The sequence below is a fragment of the Pelodiscus sinensis genome, chromosome 7 (assembly GCF_052426305.1).
Source record: "Pelodiscus sinensis isolate ZL-2025 chromosome 7, ASM5242630v1, whole genome shotgun sequence".
Classification (NCBI taxonomy): Eukaryota; Metazoa; Chordata; order Testudines; family Trionychidae; genus Pelodiscus; species Pelodiscus sinensis.
In genome coordinates, this window is record NC_143058.1 from 69,751,122 (window position 1) to 69,768,865 (window position 17,744).

Consider the following 17,744-nt stretch of genomic DNA (forward strand, 5'->3'; position numbering starts at 1 on the left):
TGTCCAGTAGAAAAGGGGACATGTTAGTCCACACTTACAGTGGTTTGGAAACAGTAGAGGCCAACCATATTTATGAGTCAACAGTGTGATGCTGTTGCAAAAAAAGCAAATATGATTCTAGGTTGTATCAACAGGTGTGTTGTAAGCAAAACTCGTGAAGTCATTCTGCCGCTCTACTCTGCACTAGTTAGGCCTCAGCTGGAGTACTGTGTCCAGTTCTGGGCGCCACATTTGAAGAAAGATGTGGAGAAATTGGAAAGGGTACAGAGAAGAGCGACAAGAATGATTAAAGGTCTAGAGAACATGACCTATGAAGCCAGGCTTCATGAACTGGGCTTGTTTAGTTTGGAAAAAAGAAGATTAAGGGGGGACATGATAGCGGTTTTCAAATATCTAAAAGGGTGTCACAAGGAGGAAGGAGAAAATGTGTTCCTCTTGGTTTCTGAGGACAGGACAAGGAGTAATGGGCTTAAAGTGCAGCAGGGGAGGTTTAGATTGGACATTAGGAAAAAATTCCTAACTGTCAGGGTGGTCAAATATTGGAATAAATTGCCAAGGGAGGTGGTGGAATCTCCCTCTCTGGAGATATTTAAGAACAGGTTAGATAGACATCTGTCAGGGATGGTGTAGGTGGAGCTTGGTCCTGCCTTGAGGGCGGGGGGCTGGACTGGATGACCTCTTGAGGTCCCTTCCAGTCCTATTATTCTATGATTCTATGATTCTATGATATTTCATTGTCCATATTTTTTCTTGTCATGCTTATATTTAATGCATCTTTTTTGTTGGTGTTTTTTTTTAAAGGCTGATTTTGTGAATGAAATCTTCCTGCTTCCTCATGGAGGTGTAAACAAAAGTTCAACCTTCCACCAAGGGTGTAATTTTAAGTCAATAGTTTAACATAAAGAAGGATGGGGGGGGGGGGGGTGCATGCTATTGGGATGTTTGACAGAAAACGGGACAATGCCTTCCCTGATTTTTACAGACATTTATTCTCTGCTTCTCTAGTTAGCCAACACATGTAATTCTGAACGACAAAGTTGCATTCCTGTTTTCTGAAACATGCTTACATAAAACTCAATAACAGCACAATCTATTTATTGCTAAAATGCTAGTAGGAAATTGGAAAAGGTATAAATGTGATTCATTGCTTGTGATCTCCTGCCCCCTGAAGGTACTATGAGGCTCCAAATCCTGCTCAGTTCACAACATCATAAAACTGAAGCAATAACTGTCACTTCTTTCTTGATTGCACATTAGGCCAATCGGCTTTTTATTGCAACTAAATAGGCCGTCATCAAGGCACCAGTCAGTTTACTCTGAGGGCATGACTCTGGCTAAACCTAGTGCACATGGGGTGGGAAGAGCTTTTTTGAAAAATAAAAAATAAGACACGGAAAAGTAGGTGCAAAAATGCATTACTGTCCAAGGTCCCTACACTTGTTCTTTCGTGCTGTTACGCCCCAAAGTACACAGAAGATTGTGTGTCAATGCTCATTAATATTTGATGTGTGTCATCATATTATCCTTTGTCTGCACTTTCATAATCTTGTGAGGCAAGTTTCTCCTCGACACAGAGTTACATAACAAAGGGGTGGCCTTTGCGTTGTACCATCAGCACAGAGCACTGCCCTTTTAAAGCCAGAATGGATCCTTTTGTTTATGTTGTATGAAGAAGCAGATGTCGGCCTGGTCTCTTCAATGCCCTGTGGTACACTGAGAGTGCTAAGCTGACTGCCAAAACAATGTCTTAAAAATGTTAATAAAGGGTAGCAGTGAGCCCTTTAGTAGATATTTTGCTACATAGGATGAAAAAATGTCAGTTAATGTTTGATACCGATCGTTAATAGAGGAGTAAGAAAATATACACTGTGTGCCCAATTTAACAGGCGAACAGACACGCATTCTTCTTGTCGCATAGACTGTCTATGCATTTGGGTGTGAACACTGAATCAGGGCACAGAGAAGCATGCCCATTTCCTTGCAGAAAGCTTGACCACATGTGAACACCATTATAATGAGTGTGGTTCAGCTGCCATTTTGATGCGGTTCAATACCAAGCTCTAAATGCCAGCAGAAATGCTCCCTCAGACCCTATCCAGCTGCCTCTTGTATCATTAATGTCTCAGGCAGCACACTTTGAGACATCAACCTGCAATACACACAAAGTGCAGACACAAAAACAATCTGGTCTCCTCGCTGGCAATGGGGAAAGGACTCCATATTTCTTTCTCCTAGCCCTTGGGGGGTGGGGGAGGAGCTGTCATTTTATCCCTCCCCTCTTGCCACCTCTCCCAACCTCTGGTCTCCTCACATTCTCCTTCCCTGTTGCCTGTTCTGGTTCCCCACTTGCCCCCTAGATTCACCTCTGCCACCCATATTTTTTTTTCCTCCTTGGAATCTATTGAACTTCATATTCTTTTCCTCCTCCCACCACATGAACTTAACTTGAGCACGGAATTCTCCTTGCCTCCTTCCACAAACACACATTTTTTGTTCTTTTACTGTCTCTTGTTTAGCTCACATATGTCAAATAGAAGACAGTGATCTCGGCTGCAGCAGTTGAGTTTGAGTTCCCACTTGAAAGTTATAGGAGACTTTACTTTCTGGACTGATTCAAAATGGCCATTGTGACAAGAAAACCAAATAAAAAACTCTGAATGTTCATGGGCCAATTGAGTTTTAGCTAGTCAGAAATTGATATTTACCTGGAAATAATCCAAGATGATGGCAAGCCAAAATCTAGTCTCAATTTCACCATCACAAAGTAATTCTACTACAATCAGTCTTACAATGGTTCTCTCACTACAAAGGCATTTTTCCTTCTTTTGCTATTCAAATCTCCCCATCATCTGCTGGAAGCAAGCCACATCTGCCCTGACTGAATTGGCCGGGTTAACACTGGTTCTATGCTTAATAAGAAACTCCCTTCTTCTGATATGCTAATACATACATATATCCCTACCTCTGTGATTTCCACTCCATGCATCTGATGAAATGGTTTTTTACTCTTGAATGCTTATGCCCCAATTCATTTGTTAATTTTTAAGGTGCTACAGGACTCCTCATAGTTTATGCAGTCATTTAAGTTGCTCTGGATTTACACTTTGACAAATTCTGCTCCCATTAACACTAGTGTAACTCCACCCTAACTATGATGAAGTTACTCCACATATACAGCAGTATGATAGAATTCTGCCTTCAATGAAGACAATGGAAAAACTCCCTATTGACTTCAGTGGGATCAGATTTCACCCCATAAGGTTGAGAGCAAAGGTGGCACCAGCATCTGAACAATCAAGTAAGCACAACAAATTGTTTAGCTTTACTATCTAACATTATTGTTTTGGATTACATACCAGAACACATATTGAACTCTTACTATAATTTCATGTCATTTTTTGTCACTGTACCAAATGTTACAGAATCTACCTTTTGGAAAAGAGCTTCATGAATCAAATACAGGGTCCCATAATAGACTGCAGTGAATGACACACAAAACAAAATAAGTTTACGATTTATTCAGGAACATTGAAAATTGTGAAATATTGTCTACATAAGAGACCTTCCTGATAGAAAAAATACTGTCAGTTTCTTTGGGCGTAGACTAAATTATTTACTGTGATATTCTAAAGTATATTAACAATAAAACAACATGAAGTATAAGTAATTTCAGAGATTCTTGGCTTCTGTTAAAACCAGATTCATTATTATATGTTTTAAAATAATGTTATTAGGAAAATAAATCTTTTGACTCTGTAAGGGCAGAAGTCTGTGCAAACAAACATATTCTTCTAAAAGGAAAAATATATTTCCCTAAAGGATCATTCTAACTTAAACTTTTAGACTTTTGTGAATTTTGCCTTTCCTATCCATTATGTCCCATTTTCAAAAGAGACTTAGGCCAGGCATACATTTATCCCAAGATCGATGCTCCAGAGATTAATCTTCCAGGGTTTGATTTAGTGGGTCTAGTAAGGACCTGCTAAATCAACAACTGATGGCATCCCATATCGATTCTAGTATTCCATGGGGTTGTGAGGAGTAAGTGAAGTTGACATGAGAGTTTCTCCACTGACCTCTTGCAGTGGGTATGCTGCAGAAATTAGACTTAAGGTATGTTGACTCCAGCTATGCTATTTTTGCAGATGGAACTACGTATCTTAGATTGATTTTCTTGTGTAGTGGAGCCCTGGCCTCAGGTACTTAGGAGCAATGAGACTTAGGATTCAAAGTCATCTAGGTGGTTTTGAGAATTGTATCAGAACTGAGAATCAAATCTTTGTTTTGAACTAAAATGATATAAAATGAAAAACAAACCAATTTTGCAAGAAGATGCACCCAGGGGTCAAAAAGTTATACACCCAGGATTCTGGGCAGAATTGTACAGTGCATGCTGAAGACCATGCTACTGCATTCAAAGTGCTATTTTTAGCTAGATTAAAGCGAACAGAGTATTTTTCCAGGAGTTGCAATACTACCTCTGACTGTAGAGTGGACATGCCTTTTGTGGCTAAGCCACAGATCACCACAAACTTTTGCAGAAGTGAAGTTTCTTCATTGCACTTATTCTCTCTTCCTTAACACCATTCCAGGTATTTCTGACAGTGAATGAATGTCTAATTCCTCTCTCAGGAGCCAAAAAAAAAAGCAGCATGAAGCCCTATAACATCACAGTAGTATACAATGCATAGGATACTGCAGATGCAAAAGTAGCTGGTTTCTTCTGAATCCAGTACAAGTAGGTCACACACAGTTATGACACACACTGCTGAACATGAAGCAGCCAATACCCCTGTAATGTATGTGGGCTTTCAAACTACCTTTTAGAACCTTATACGAAAATCAGCAGTACATCTTATTTTTAGATTTTCTGGTTGAGAGCAACTGATTGAAGAGGGAAGGGACACAGTGCTGACTGACCTAACTGCTGTGTGGATTGGGAATCTGGCAAAATCAAATATTAGTTTCCTTTGTGTTTTTTCTTTACTATAATAAAGATAAATATTGATTTATTGAACAGTATTGATTTTTGGGGCAGTTGCTACTGACAGCTGCATGATTTGTACAAATATCTATCATCTATAATGGGTCGGCAACCTTTTCAAACCGAACAGCCAAACTACATCAAAATTCAGAACAAGTGGTCAAGAAGGAGCCATATAAGAATGCCTGTTTACATGACTGAACTTAATATTATTGATAATTGACATAATGATTAATAATAGCATAAGTGAAATGTACTAACAGACTTTATTTAATGGGAATTCTGCTGCTGCATGTTTTCACACATTTCTTTGAAGTCTGTATCATAACTGGTCAAACCCAGCTTCATGCACACATTCAGGCTCTCTTCTGTCAATCTCAAAGATCTATCTGGTTTCAAGATTAAACTAGATGGGTTTATGAAGGGGATGGTTTGAGATAACATGATCTTGGTAACTAACTGTCCATTCATTATCAGTGGGAATAGGTCAATGGAGGGATGATAGGAGTTACTATAGAGAACTTTCTGGGTGTCTGGCTGATGAGTCTTGCCCACATGCTCAGGGTTTAGCTGATCACCATATTTGGGGTCGGGAAGGAATTTTCCTCCCGGGTAGATTCGCAGAGGCCCTGGAGGTTTTTCACCTTCCTCTGTAGCATGGGGTACAGATCACAGCTGGAGGATTCTCTGCATCTTGGGGTCTTCAAAGTATTTGAAGGCTTCAATATCTGAGATATAGGTGAGAGGATTATTCTAGGAGGGGTGGGTGAGTTTTTGTGGCCTGCACTGTGCAGGGGGTCAGACTAGATGATCATAATGGTCCCTTCTGACCTTAAAGTCTATGAGTCTATGAGTCATGGCAGGAGGCTGGGGATGTGGGGATTCAGGAGTCTGGGATGGGGTAAATGGGGGCTCAGGGCACATAGTTGGAGTATGGGGGGCAGGAGTGTTATGGCAGGAGTCTGAGGATGTGGGCGCGAAAGAGTTTGGAGATGTAGAAGTATGAGGAGCTCAGGGCAGGGTATGTGGGGGGGGGGGGGGTGCAGGAGTGTTATGATGTTGCAGCCAGATGGTTTGACACCACACAACACAAAAGGTTTCAACATTGTCTTTATTTATGGCAGGGGTGGGGAACTTTTTTTGGTCGGGGCCACTGACCCACAGAAAAATCAGTTGGGGACCACACAAGTGAGAAGCAAAAACAAAACCAAAAAACCCCTCCAACCCCCCCGAACTGAAACACCTCACTCCCCTGGTGCTCCAGCCTCATGGTGCAGGGAGGGGCAGGGAGAACTGAGGTTCAAGGCCTCTGGACAGATTTACTCTTCTAGGGTTCCAGGGTTAGTGGATTTTGTGGGGGGTGGCTATACTCTGGGTTGGGGCAAAAAATGAGGGGTTAAGTGTGCGGGACGGGGCTGCAGGATCTGGGCGGGAGGTGGGGTGTAGGAGGGGGTGAAAGGTGCTAGATCTGGGTGGGAAGTAAGATACAGGAGCAGGCTGTGATTAGGGTGTCTGGGCCAGGGGAGGGGCAGAAGTGGGCTGGCCGAGGGAAGGAGGCAAGAGCAGGTTGGGGTGTACGGTCTCAGCGGGGCTGTGAGTGAGGGGGATGGAGATGTAGGGTCTGGGTATGGGGGAGGCCCTTACTTGCTATCGCACCATGTTGCAGGCACCGTGTAACACCACCTCCTGCTGCTCCCATTCGCCAGATTCTGGCCAATGGGAGAAAAGGATAAAGCCTCCAGGAAGCACGTCCCTGCGAGGCTGTTCCCCAGCCAGGCGGAAGATTAACAGCAGCACACATTCAAGCTGGTTTCAGTGTGTATCCTTGGGCCTTTCTCTCCTCCTCTTCCCTCAAGAAGCTGCATGAGCTTCCAGCTATGGGAGAGCGGGGGGTTATCTAGGGGGTCTGCGCTGGAGCTCCAAAAGAGACATATCTGGCTCCCTAGTGAGCTATATTTGTTTCATGATCCATAATGTAGTTTATTTGCTTGAGAATGCAGTTTAAACAGATGATGTGTGTCTTTTGCTAGCTGGTTTGTTCATTTTCCTATAGTAAAAAGTACACAATGTATGTTAGGGATTAAAATGAAATACGAGATAAAGAGTTCTTTTCTTAATACTTTCAGCAGGAGTGTGTAAGTTTTGGGGGAAAGAAGTTTATTCTCTGTTGTATACTTTGTACATGTGCGCAAGTCTTTCTTATACTTTATAAACTGTATCTTATTCTGCACAATCTATGCATTTTGCAGTATCCATACTACTGCTCTTTGATACTGAAATGCAAAAGAAAAGAGTATTACTTAACCCTGATACACCATTTTGACTTTGATTCACTTTACAAATCAGAGCTTTTCAGATTTTAATCCTGATTTAATAAAATACTCCACTTTCCCAATCTCTTTTGCTATGGAAATCCTGTAGATGTATAAGACTTACTTCTATTAGTCACATCACTCCACTTAAACGGACACATCTCAGACCTTGCTTGGTATCTTTCCACACCATGACTTTCACAGTGTAGAAAGAATACCTACTCTCTCAATGGTCTATAAAGCAAGGGTATGTCTACACTAGAAAGTTAGTTCGAACTAACGGACGTTAGTTCGAACTAACTTTCCTATGCGCTACACTAGCGCTCCGCTAGTTCGAATTTGAATCGAACTAGCGGAGCGCTTAGTTCGAACTAGGTAAACCTCATTTTACGAGGACTAACGCCTAGTTCGAACTAGCTAGTTCGAACTAAGGGCTGTGTAGCCCTTTAGTTCGAACTAGTGGGAGGCTAGCCCTCCCCAGGTTTCCCTGGTGGCCACTCTGGCCAACACCAGGGAAACTCTATGCCCCCCTCCCGGCCCCGGACCCCTTAAAGGGGCACGGGCTGGCTACGGTGCCCGTGCCAGGTGCAAGCCTGCCAGCACCCAGCTAGCAGACCCTGCACCTGGCACGGCACAGAGCCACCCACCCGATGCCCCCCAGCCCACCCCCTCTTGCCGGGACCAGGCTGGCGGCTCCCGGGAGCTTGCCCTGGACCGCAAGAGGCGGGCACCTTCCTGGGCTAGTGCGGACATCGTGGACCTCGTCCACGATCTCCGCACTAGGCACAGGAAAGTGGCCGGCTAGGGCAGGAGAGCTGCCAGCCTGGCCACCCAGGACCAGGTGTGCATGAAAATCAAGGGGGTCCACTGAGACCCCCGACCCTGAGCCCTGAGCTTACAATGGCCGTCCTGGGTCAGACCAAAGGTCCATCTAGCCCAGTAGCCTGTCTGCCGACAGCGGCCAACCCTAGGGACCCTGGAGGGGATGGACCGAAGACAATGACCAAGCCATTTGTCTCGTGCCATCCCTCTCCAGCCTTCCACAAACTTTGGGCAGGGACACCACTCCTACCCTCTGGCTAATAGGACTCCATGGACCCAACCTCCATCACTTGATCTCACTTCCCTTTAAACTCTGTTCTAGTTCTAGCCTTCACAACCTCCTGCAGCAAGGAGTTCCACAGGTTAACTATTTGCCTTGTCAAGAACAACTTTCTCTTACTAGTTTGAAGCCTGCTACCCATTCCTTTCCTTTGGTGTCCTCTAGTCCTTCTTTATGGGAACTCATGAAGAACTTTTCTGAATGCACCCTCTCCACCCAACCCCTGCTTTTAGAGACCTCTATCCTGTCCCCCCTCCGTCTCCTCTTTTCTAAGCTGAACAGTCCCAGTCTCTGTAGCCTCTCTTCATCTGGGACCTGTTCCCAACCCCTGATCATGTTAGTTGCCCTCCCCTCTCCCAGCCTTTCTCTTCCCCTCTCCCACCTCCTTTTCCCAGTCTCCCCCAGTTTTTTTCAATAAAGACAGAGTCAATGTTGGAAGAAACGTTATCTTTATTTTGTACATCAATAAGAAGGGGGGCTAGGGAAGGGCAAGTGGAAGGAGGTGAGGGAGGAATGGGGTACGAGCCCCCGATGGGGAGGACTGGGCTGGCTCTGCGGGCTTCTGGGGGTGGAAGCTCTCCTGCAGCCCCCCAATTACTCCCTCTCCCCAGATGGCAGCCTGCGGCAAGTGCAGCCGGGCTGATGGCCGAGTGGTGTGATGTGCCCAGTGTGGGCACTCAGGGCACTCCAAGCCAGAACTTCTTTGCAAGCGGGGCACCCCTTAGAACTGTGTGTCCGGGGTGGGGGTCGGGACCCTTTAAGCACAGCCCTCGGCTAGCCTGAGACAGTATCTCCATGCTCTAAGTCCTCCTTTTATGCCCTGCCGGCACTGCTTCCGGCCATCATTAAGCCCTGTTCAGAGTCCACTCAATGTGGACTTACTAGTTCGAACTAGCAAAACGCTAGTTCGAACTAGTTTTTAGTTCTAGATGCGTTAGTTCGAACTAGCTTAGTTCGAATTAACTAATTCGAACTAAGTTAGTTCGAACTAGCGCTGTAGTGTAGACGTAACCCAAGGGATTAAGACTCTGACATGGTTGCACACTGACACTAAGCCACTTTACCAGATCAAAGGGCACTCCATTTGATATGTAATATTTATACACTGGCTGAGAGTTTAATAATGTCATCAAATGCTTTTTGGACAATATCAAAATACTTTACTCTGTTCAGAACCTTGTGTTGCATTCTCCATTTCCTTTTGTATCCCTCTTGGCATTACACTGAGTAGCCCTGTCTTGCAAAGTCAATTACTCCTTAGCAAGCTCAGAAATAAAAACCCAAAGTAAGCAACACCACATGTCTGATTTACCAACAGACTGCAATCTAGTGCTAAAGAGCACAGCTATTGGCCCCCACTTTAAATATTCATGAAGCCCACTGGTGCAAAGTGCATTAAAAGTGGGAACAGTGCCAGTAATACACGATCCTCTTAGTGACAAGATTTCACAGATTAAAAGAAGCAAGACGTTAAAGACTTCAAGCTGAATAGTCTTTGTTCTTAGCACAGGAAAGATGTTCACTAATGGAATGCCAGATCTCACGCACACTTACAGTTGTAGAATTTAAAATGGGCTAATAATGTATGTGCACTCTCCCCTGCTTCAGGGAACTATTTGGTTATTACAAAAGCTTCTTTTCTCCACATTTTCTAGAAAATGGACACACATATTCTACCAGTTTAAATAATCTGTTACAGGGCAATATGCCTCCTAGCAGAATCCCAGTAGTCTGGCCCTTAATATATCAAATGTCACTAAATCAAACAATTACAGTGACAACACATAGCCCTGCTCAGAGCAGTGGTATTTGGCAATACATGACAAAAAAGAGTTAAAACAGAAACAAGAATCTTAAAAAAGCAGACTGTAGCAATGTAGAATAATGTTAATTGTCCCTTTATATCATTAGCACCCCAGCCACATCTGCTATCACACCTGTGCTCTCTTCTCTGATCTACTCTGCATCCTAGAAGTGTTAGGCAAGCGGCCAGCTTCCTAGCCACATCTCTCTATGATCACCAGTTTTTATCACCAGTCTGACAACCCCAGGGCTTTGGAACAGTCTCTGATTGATAGGACAAATTTAAAGTTCTAGGCTAATTATTTCACAACAACAGTTCCCAATGCTACTAATAACTGTTGTCCTAATTTGGACTCTACAAAGCGAATCAGTGAAGTAAGATAATTTTTAAAAGTTTGTATCTGAAACTAGATAAACAAAAAAAAAAATCAAATAATTAGCCAATGTGTGTCATTCATCCAATCTGAAGCATCTGTTTTTTATACACTAGAGGTGCGTTTGTGTATATGAAGGGAACATGATTGACTTTGGTGCCTGTCAAATTCTGAAATTCAGTTCCAGTGTATTTGAAAGAGATCAAGGCTTTCAATACATAGCCAGCTTCCATTTCAAAAATATAACAAAATAGGCTTACACCCAGAAAACATATTTCTTAGCAAGATGTTCATCCAAAACAAATCAAGGGGCAGGAAAGGGAAAATGGAGCTCTGCTATAGCATGAGAATGAATAACTTCAAAATGACTCTTTAACAAACTTAGTATGATCTTTTTACTTCTGCTTTGAAATCTGGTTTATGCATCTGAACAAGTTTACTAGTAACTTACCTGGGTGGTCGACAAATACCTTTGATGTTGCCACCCATGCGTCCAGACTATTGCGCTGAGCCAACAAACAGCTGATCAGCTGTTTGTCGGCTCGGCGCGGCAGCCATGTAAATTTAAATGAAGCCGCGATTATTTAAATCGCCGCTTCATTTTACTATGTCGGGTAGCCTAATCTACATGCCTCTGGCGACAGAGGCATGTAGTCTAGACGTACCCTAAGTGTCCTGCCTGTCAATAAAGGCAATGCATATCAGTTTCTACATTTGTTATGCTGCTCTTCATATTAATGGTTCAATGGAAGGGAATTAGACAACGGAAACGTTTTCAGTTGTATTGGTGTGACACTCCCTGCTGCAGGCCTTGTCACACCCCTCCCTATGGAGAAAAGTAGAAGAGAGGTCCTCCAAGTAGGATAGAGTGGCTGCCTCTGCTGTTGCCAATCAAGGCCCAGCAGGCTGGTATAGAAGAAGCTGCGAGGACAGGCCTTGGCAGTTTCTTGCTGGAGCTTAACCCAGCCAGATGTAGGCTCTGACTGGGAGGACAGCAGCACCTTGGACAGCTCCGAGTGTGAGCTGAACTTCAGACCTGCTTAAGACCCAGGTCCAGAGGCTGAAAACTAATCACAACTAGCTAAAGAGCTTTGCAGAACCCGGGACAGCCTGCCTCAAAGTCCTGAGAGAGAAAGAGAACTGGTAAAGTGGCCCAAGCAGCAAGGTAGCAGCAGAGAGTAGAGACTCCTAGCAGGAAACTGCTATTTACAGGGTACCTGGGTTGAAACCCAGAGGAGTGGGAGGGCCTGAGTCCACTCCACAGCTCTGTGGCTGCAGCAAGGGGGTAAGAAGACACCCAGTCCCAGGCAATGGACCTGAAATCCTTTGGGGACATCTCCACTCCCGGAGAACAGCCGGTCCGAAAATTGCAGATGCGCCCTCGGCCACAAAGGGGCGCTCCCAGGAGAGTGACCCCTTTATAACTGGGTTTATGATGGGGGTTCATTAGAATTGGCTATTTTATTTATTATATTCCCTCAAAAACAAACAAAAAAAGTAGTAGCATTACATAGCAAATATCATGGTTAATAACATTATCCTGTAGTTGGTTATACGTCTATTGTTCCCTTCTCGTCTACTCTAACTTGAAAGCCTATCAAAATATGAAGCTTCTCAAAATATGATCCAATGGACTGTGAATTCTGATATATTAATTTTAATAAGGCTTTATTTTGACATAGGCATTACCAAAGCATTTCTGAATAACTGGATGAAGATCTTACTGGAAAACAGAAGATCTGTGTAATACTTTTAGACAAAGTCAAAATTAAGCCAATTTTTAACTCAGTTTCATTCCATTATTAGAGACATATCATCATGAAGAATCTTGCTTCTATTTTTCACTGGCACAATTTCTCTTGGTAACTGGATTCAGAGCCAGTTCCCCCGCTCCCCCTTTTAAGCATAAAATTATAGACCTTGGCAAGACCACATCAAAATGAGCACAAATTGATCACATGCTTTCGCCTAGCTCCCTACATCCATAGCCTTCATTACTGAAGAGGAACAATTTTCATAATTTCATGCCTGAGTAGTAGTGCATGATAGAACACTGTGTTTGGATGGGATCAGCTGACTAACACCCTGTCTAATAACCTGCTCTGGTATTACTCCCTCTTTATTCTTTTCTTGATCTGTTCCTTTCTGTCTGTTTTACACTCTCAGTTTACAGTCTTCCATCTGTATCACGTTTGCCCTTTCCAAATAAGTGCCCTCCATCCAACAGAGTGTGTGTTTCAATGCCACTATCGACGTGTATAATTAATGAACTTTGACAAGAGAATGGGTGTACTTTACTTTTTAAATATTATCCTACACAGAGGGTCTCCAAGCTATGGCACTTTTAAATAACAGGACATTCATTAAAGAAGAAATGTGTAAATTACTGTACCAAACATCCTCTGCATCTTCATCACACTCTGCCCCAAACTGACAAATGTCACAAGTGGACGTCTCTTTTTGATTGGTTTCTCCTGAGCCTTCATTGACTGTTTGATACAAAGCAGAAAAAGGCCCATTAGTAAACACAAAACAATAGCAAAGTGAGTCTCGTCTACAGAAAAGCTAAATTTATATATTAATCTTTGGTAATTGAACATAGAGGTCAAGGTGGTGGGCTTGGCTGACAGACAGTATTTCAAACAACAGACTACCACAAACATTTTCCTCTTACCTAGGATAAACACCATACACCAGATGTACATGTGCTTGCTAAGAGAAGATCAGAGGAACTGCGGGAATCAATTTCTGCGCTTTCTCATTTAAACAATATTTTTTTTCTCAAAATCATAATAAGGAAGGAGGCAGCAACATTGAGCAAACAACTCATATTAAGCACCACTGCTTAATTCCTGTAAAAACATTTGGCATTGACTGGTAATACAGCACGGTGGACAACTTGTGTGTAGAGTACTATAAATCTGTGTCTATCCAATTTATATCTGTGGGTACCTGCATCCACAGATGTGGATTTCTTCAGTTCATTTTTGCAGATGTGGATGCGGATACCAATTTTGTATCTAGAACCCCGCAAGTTGGTGGATATCCACTTGTGTGCTTTGCAGTCCGTGTAGGTAAAGATCTGGTGAGGAACCCAGGAGTATGCTTCCCCAAGAAATGCTTGGGAAATATCTGCCTTATGGTGCTATTCCAAAGGCAAAAGATTTGCTTCTTCAGATGTGTTATGAACCCTGAGGAAAAGTCCTCTCTGCCCCACTGATTTAGCACTGATCAGATTGGGGGGGGAGGGGGGAGGAGACTGTCACCAGGTGCAGAGAAATAAACCCACTCATTCTTTCATTTTGCTGGCAGAATTTGATCCTGGGTCCCCTTCAGCACAGGGATAGAAGATAAAATTTCTCAAAATGCCTAGGTGATATAAACATCTAAGTTCCATTGAAATTCAAATAAAAAATGTTACAGGAGGATTTGGATTCAGCTTGTAATGTCCCATAAATTACATGTAGAAACTGAGAGGAGAATATGAATGGCTAAGTTAAGAAGGGTACAAGTTGACTAATGAATAGTTTTAGAGAGCATTGTTTTGAAATGATCCAACAGAATGTTATATATGTTTTTATAAAACTATAAAGTACTGAGAATAGTAGGTAGGTGGATATATCTTTATGTATTATGTCTTTCTAGTAAGACACAATACATAAAGATACATTTCTCATGGTTATGGAATAATTAGCTCACACCAGATTTAAAGTAGCAACTTTGATTGTTATTATTTTGCATAGAAATTCTTTGCTACTTATATTTAATGTCTTTCTTTTACTATTTTTTTCATTCAAATTTACAAGTGTAGTGCAGAATTATTTCAGAATAGAGATGTAGCTCCAATCCAGAGAATCACAGAAGCACCTAGATAGCCTTAAGCATTTAAGGAGATATGGGAGTAATCACTGGAGCTGGTCAGGAATATTCCAGCAAAGCTTCCACCTTTCTGTCCGCCTGCTGCCGTCAACAATACTAATTTATCAAAACCAAAATTTTTCATGGGAATGTTGGTTTCAACAAATGTCTCGACTGAAAAAAACATTTGAAAAGTAAAGATTCTAAATTGTCAAAATATCCTGTTTGTAAAGATACCAGTGTTCTGGTTCAAAATGACTTTTTATTTCAAAATTTAAGTTAATTATAGTACAATTTAAAAGAAATGCTCAGTCGAAACAAAATGTTTAGAAATGACTGAAATGACCTGATTTGATTGACCAGCACCAGTTCTTTTCCTCCCTCTGATATTTGATTTATGAAATTTTGAACAATTTTGTCTTTTTTGTCCCATTTCAGGATGATCAGAATCTCAGAAGTTTTCATGGGACAGGAAAACCATTTTTTGCCCATCTCTACTCATCACATTCAACAATAGTTGAAAGCTGCTGGAAGCAATCTATAGTGCTAGAATTACATGTTTTCAGTTTGCATGGGATGGCACAAATTGTTTTATACTTCTTCCTAATGAGGTGCAGCACAAAACAATAAAAGGTCCCAACTTCTTGCAACACAGTCCTTACGAGGTAGGTTTTCTAACTCTCAAAGACTGAAAGAGTGATTAGAGTACTAGACCTAGGTGCCAGCCTAGCATTTTGGAAACTTTCTACTCTGCCACAAACTTCCTTTGGGGCCACACCATTCAAGCCTAAATTTTCAAAAGGGCTAGTGATTTCTGGGTGCCTACCTTCAGACACATTTAAAATTTGATTCTTAGAAAGGGTTTGGAAAAAAATCAAGCTATTTAAAGTGTTTCAAGTTGAGAAACTGAACATAGAGGCACAGAAAATCAGTTGCTACTAATAAAAATTGAGGCCAAATACTTGTCTTTGCTTCAGTGCCCTGTCTTCTAAAAGGGAGTAAGAGTATATTTTTTACCATGCCCTGGTGCTGTGAAAATAAATTCAGTAAAGGTTGTGAAGCCCTCTGATACTATAACGATAGTAAACTCAAAATACCTGAGAGAGAGAGTCTCATACGTTTTTCCTGTAGGCTTAAACAAGCCAAACCAAACATTCATATTTTTTAGATCTGAGCAACTCTAAAGGAATTGCCCGTCAGATATCTACCTGAATCTAAATTATATTAAAAAGGAAATCTTCACCTAAGGTGACCTTTGGGATAATAAAAAGAAGGATAGCATTATTTTGGGTTCTTTTCTTGCTTGTAAAATTGTCAATCAGTTTATATACTTTACATACACAAAACTTCAGTTTTAAGCAAGCAAGAGAACCTTAAAATAACAAACAACAACAGAAAATCAACCAAATATCTCTGCTCCAATAAGTTGTCACAGTTGGACCAAGGGTCCGGCGTAGTGTTTTGATGTTTTCTTTACAAATGGTGGGAAAGTTAGCTGATTTAACTAACTTTGATATTTAATGGGAATCTATTTCTTGGAAAGGCAGTTTTTGACAACCAGTCTTTGCAATGGTCTTGTGGAGAATGCAGTAGGCTGGCACTTAGGAGATCGGGGCTCAGCTCCCAACTCTCTCTGAGCAGTGACAATTTCTCTGCCTCACAGTTTCACCTGCTGCAAAATGGGGATAGCTATATTTTTCAGGTATGTGGTGAGTAGTGATGAATAAAAATTTGTAAAACCCAGGTGGAAGGCACTACATAAGATCCAACTATCATTTGTAAATGTGCCCATTTGTCCCAGTTTTTGAAGGAAAGAATTTACACTTTCAGGAAAATATCATTTGTTTTTCTATTCTGTTGCTCTAAACCCCATTTTCATTGTATTTCACTGTTGTTAAAAACAATAAAAGGTCTGTTCTTATTTTTCCTCCACATATAGCCAGGGACTTTTCAGACTGTCATAAGCGATTTAATAGCTAGACAAATAATTTTTTAAACAAGTTGTGTCACTGAAAGGTTTGATATTTTGAAAATAAGAGCTATTTTAGAGAGGAACATCTGCATATAAGTATAGCATAGCCATTAATTTCTGCCAGAAATGAACAGGTAGTCCTTTTATCAAAGAAGCCATGTATTTGGTGTTCTCGAGTCAATGTACTGATGCCATGACTGAGACACTAAGCACCCAACCATACACATCCCTGTTTAAATGGCAGTGACTTAGCCTTTTTCTCATTTTTCTGCTTTTGGTGTCTTCAGAGAGGACTGTTCTTACTAGAATTAGGCTAACAGTAGACTTTTCAGTTGGCTGGCAATTCATTTTGAGCCCGACTGGAAACAATTAAAAAAATTTTTTTTTGTTTGACCATTAGCAAAATTCTTCATTGAAGCTTTAAGAATGTTTTTATATTTTTTTAAAAAGTAAGGATATTTCAAAATGAAAAAAAATTGAACATTTTCTTTTGAAAATTTCAAAATTAAACATTTGACTTTGGGGATCTTTTTGCAGGGGCATTTTGACAAAGAATTTGATCAAAATTAGTTGAATATGCAAAATATTTTGATGTTACTGAACCTGCATTTTTCCAGTTTTGGCTAAAAATTTTTGTGTGGGCTTATTGTTCATATTTAACATGATTTTTCTCTCACTCATTCTTTCCTGCTGTGCAAATAAGTGCCTTAAAAAAATCAGACATCTTAGAAAGAGTTATTTTCTCTGTATTTCCTTTTGCTATTTAGCTTTGTGACTGGGAGGTGTTCATTTTCTAAGTGACTGCTTTTTTTCTTTGCTGCACTAGCTAGTTCGCACTTGCCTTCCTACCTCAACTAAAGAAGTCTTTACAGAGGAAAATGAATTAGACATTACAAAAAAAAGTTTACCACAGCACTGGAAAAAAGACTGTCTTGTCTCTTAAAAGTGAATTGCTCCTGCTAAAAATAAAAGGGCTTTTCGCTTTGCCATAACACATACAGTTCTTATCTTATTAGCAACTTTACAGGTTTCATATACTTGAACAATTGCAAGGGACCATGGGATATCAGTGTGGCAGGGCACTTGTCTCAGGGGAGATTTAACAGCCAAAGCCAGTCTCTTATTATTAATGCAATGCAGAACAGCTAAGCTGTGAGTTCCTTTTTGCGTTAGCATGATTAGCAACTTCCAGAATGCCGGTTACTATCATATAAGAAACATGATCACAACGTTCTAACACTATGTGAAAGTCACTTCAGACTCTACCTTGATTTCCTGAGCAATAGGGAGTCTTAGCTAGAGATCCCCCAAACATAATTCAGAGAGTCAATGGCCTGTA

At 41.4% G+C, this 17,744-nt stretch overlaps 1 protein-coding gene across 1 annotated transcript in view; it reads right to left on the reverse strand.

Annotated features, from left to right (window-relative positions):
• TMEFF2 (transmembrane protein with EGF like and two follistatin like domains 2) overlaps positions 1 to 17,744 on the reverse strand; it is a 229,381-nt gene that overhangs the window by 87,078 nt on the left and 124,559 nt on the right. The window contains exon 5 of the mRNA XM_075934210.2: positions 12,968 to 13,064. Coding sequence (XP_075790325.2) covers positions 12,968 to 13,064 — 97 coding nt within the window. The remainder of the gene's footprint in view (positions 1 to 12,967; positions 13,065 to 17,744) is intronic.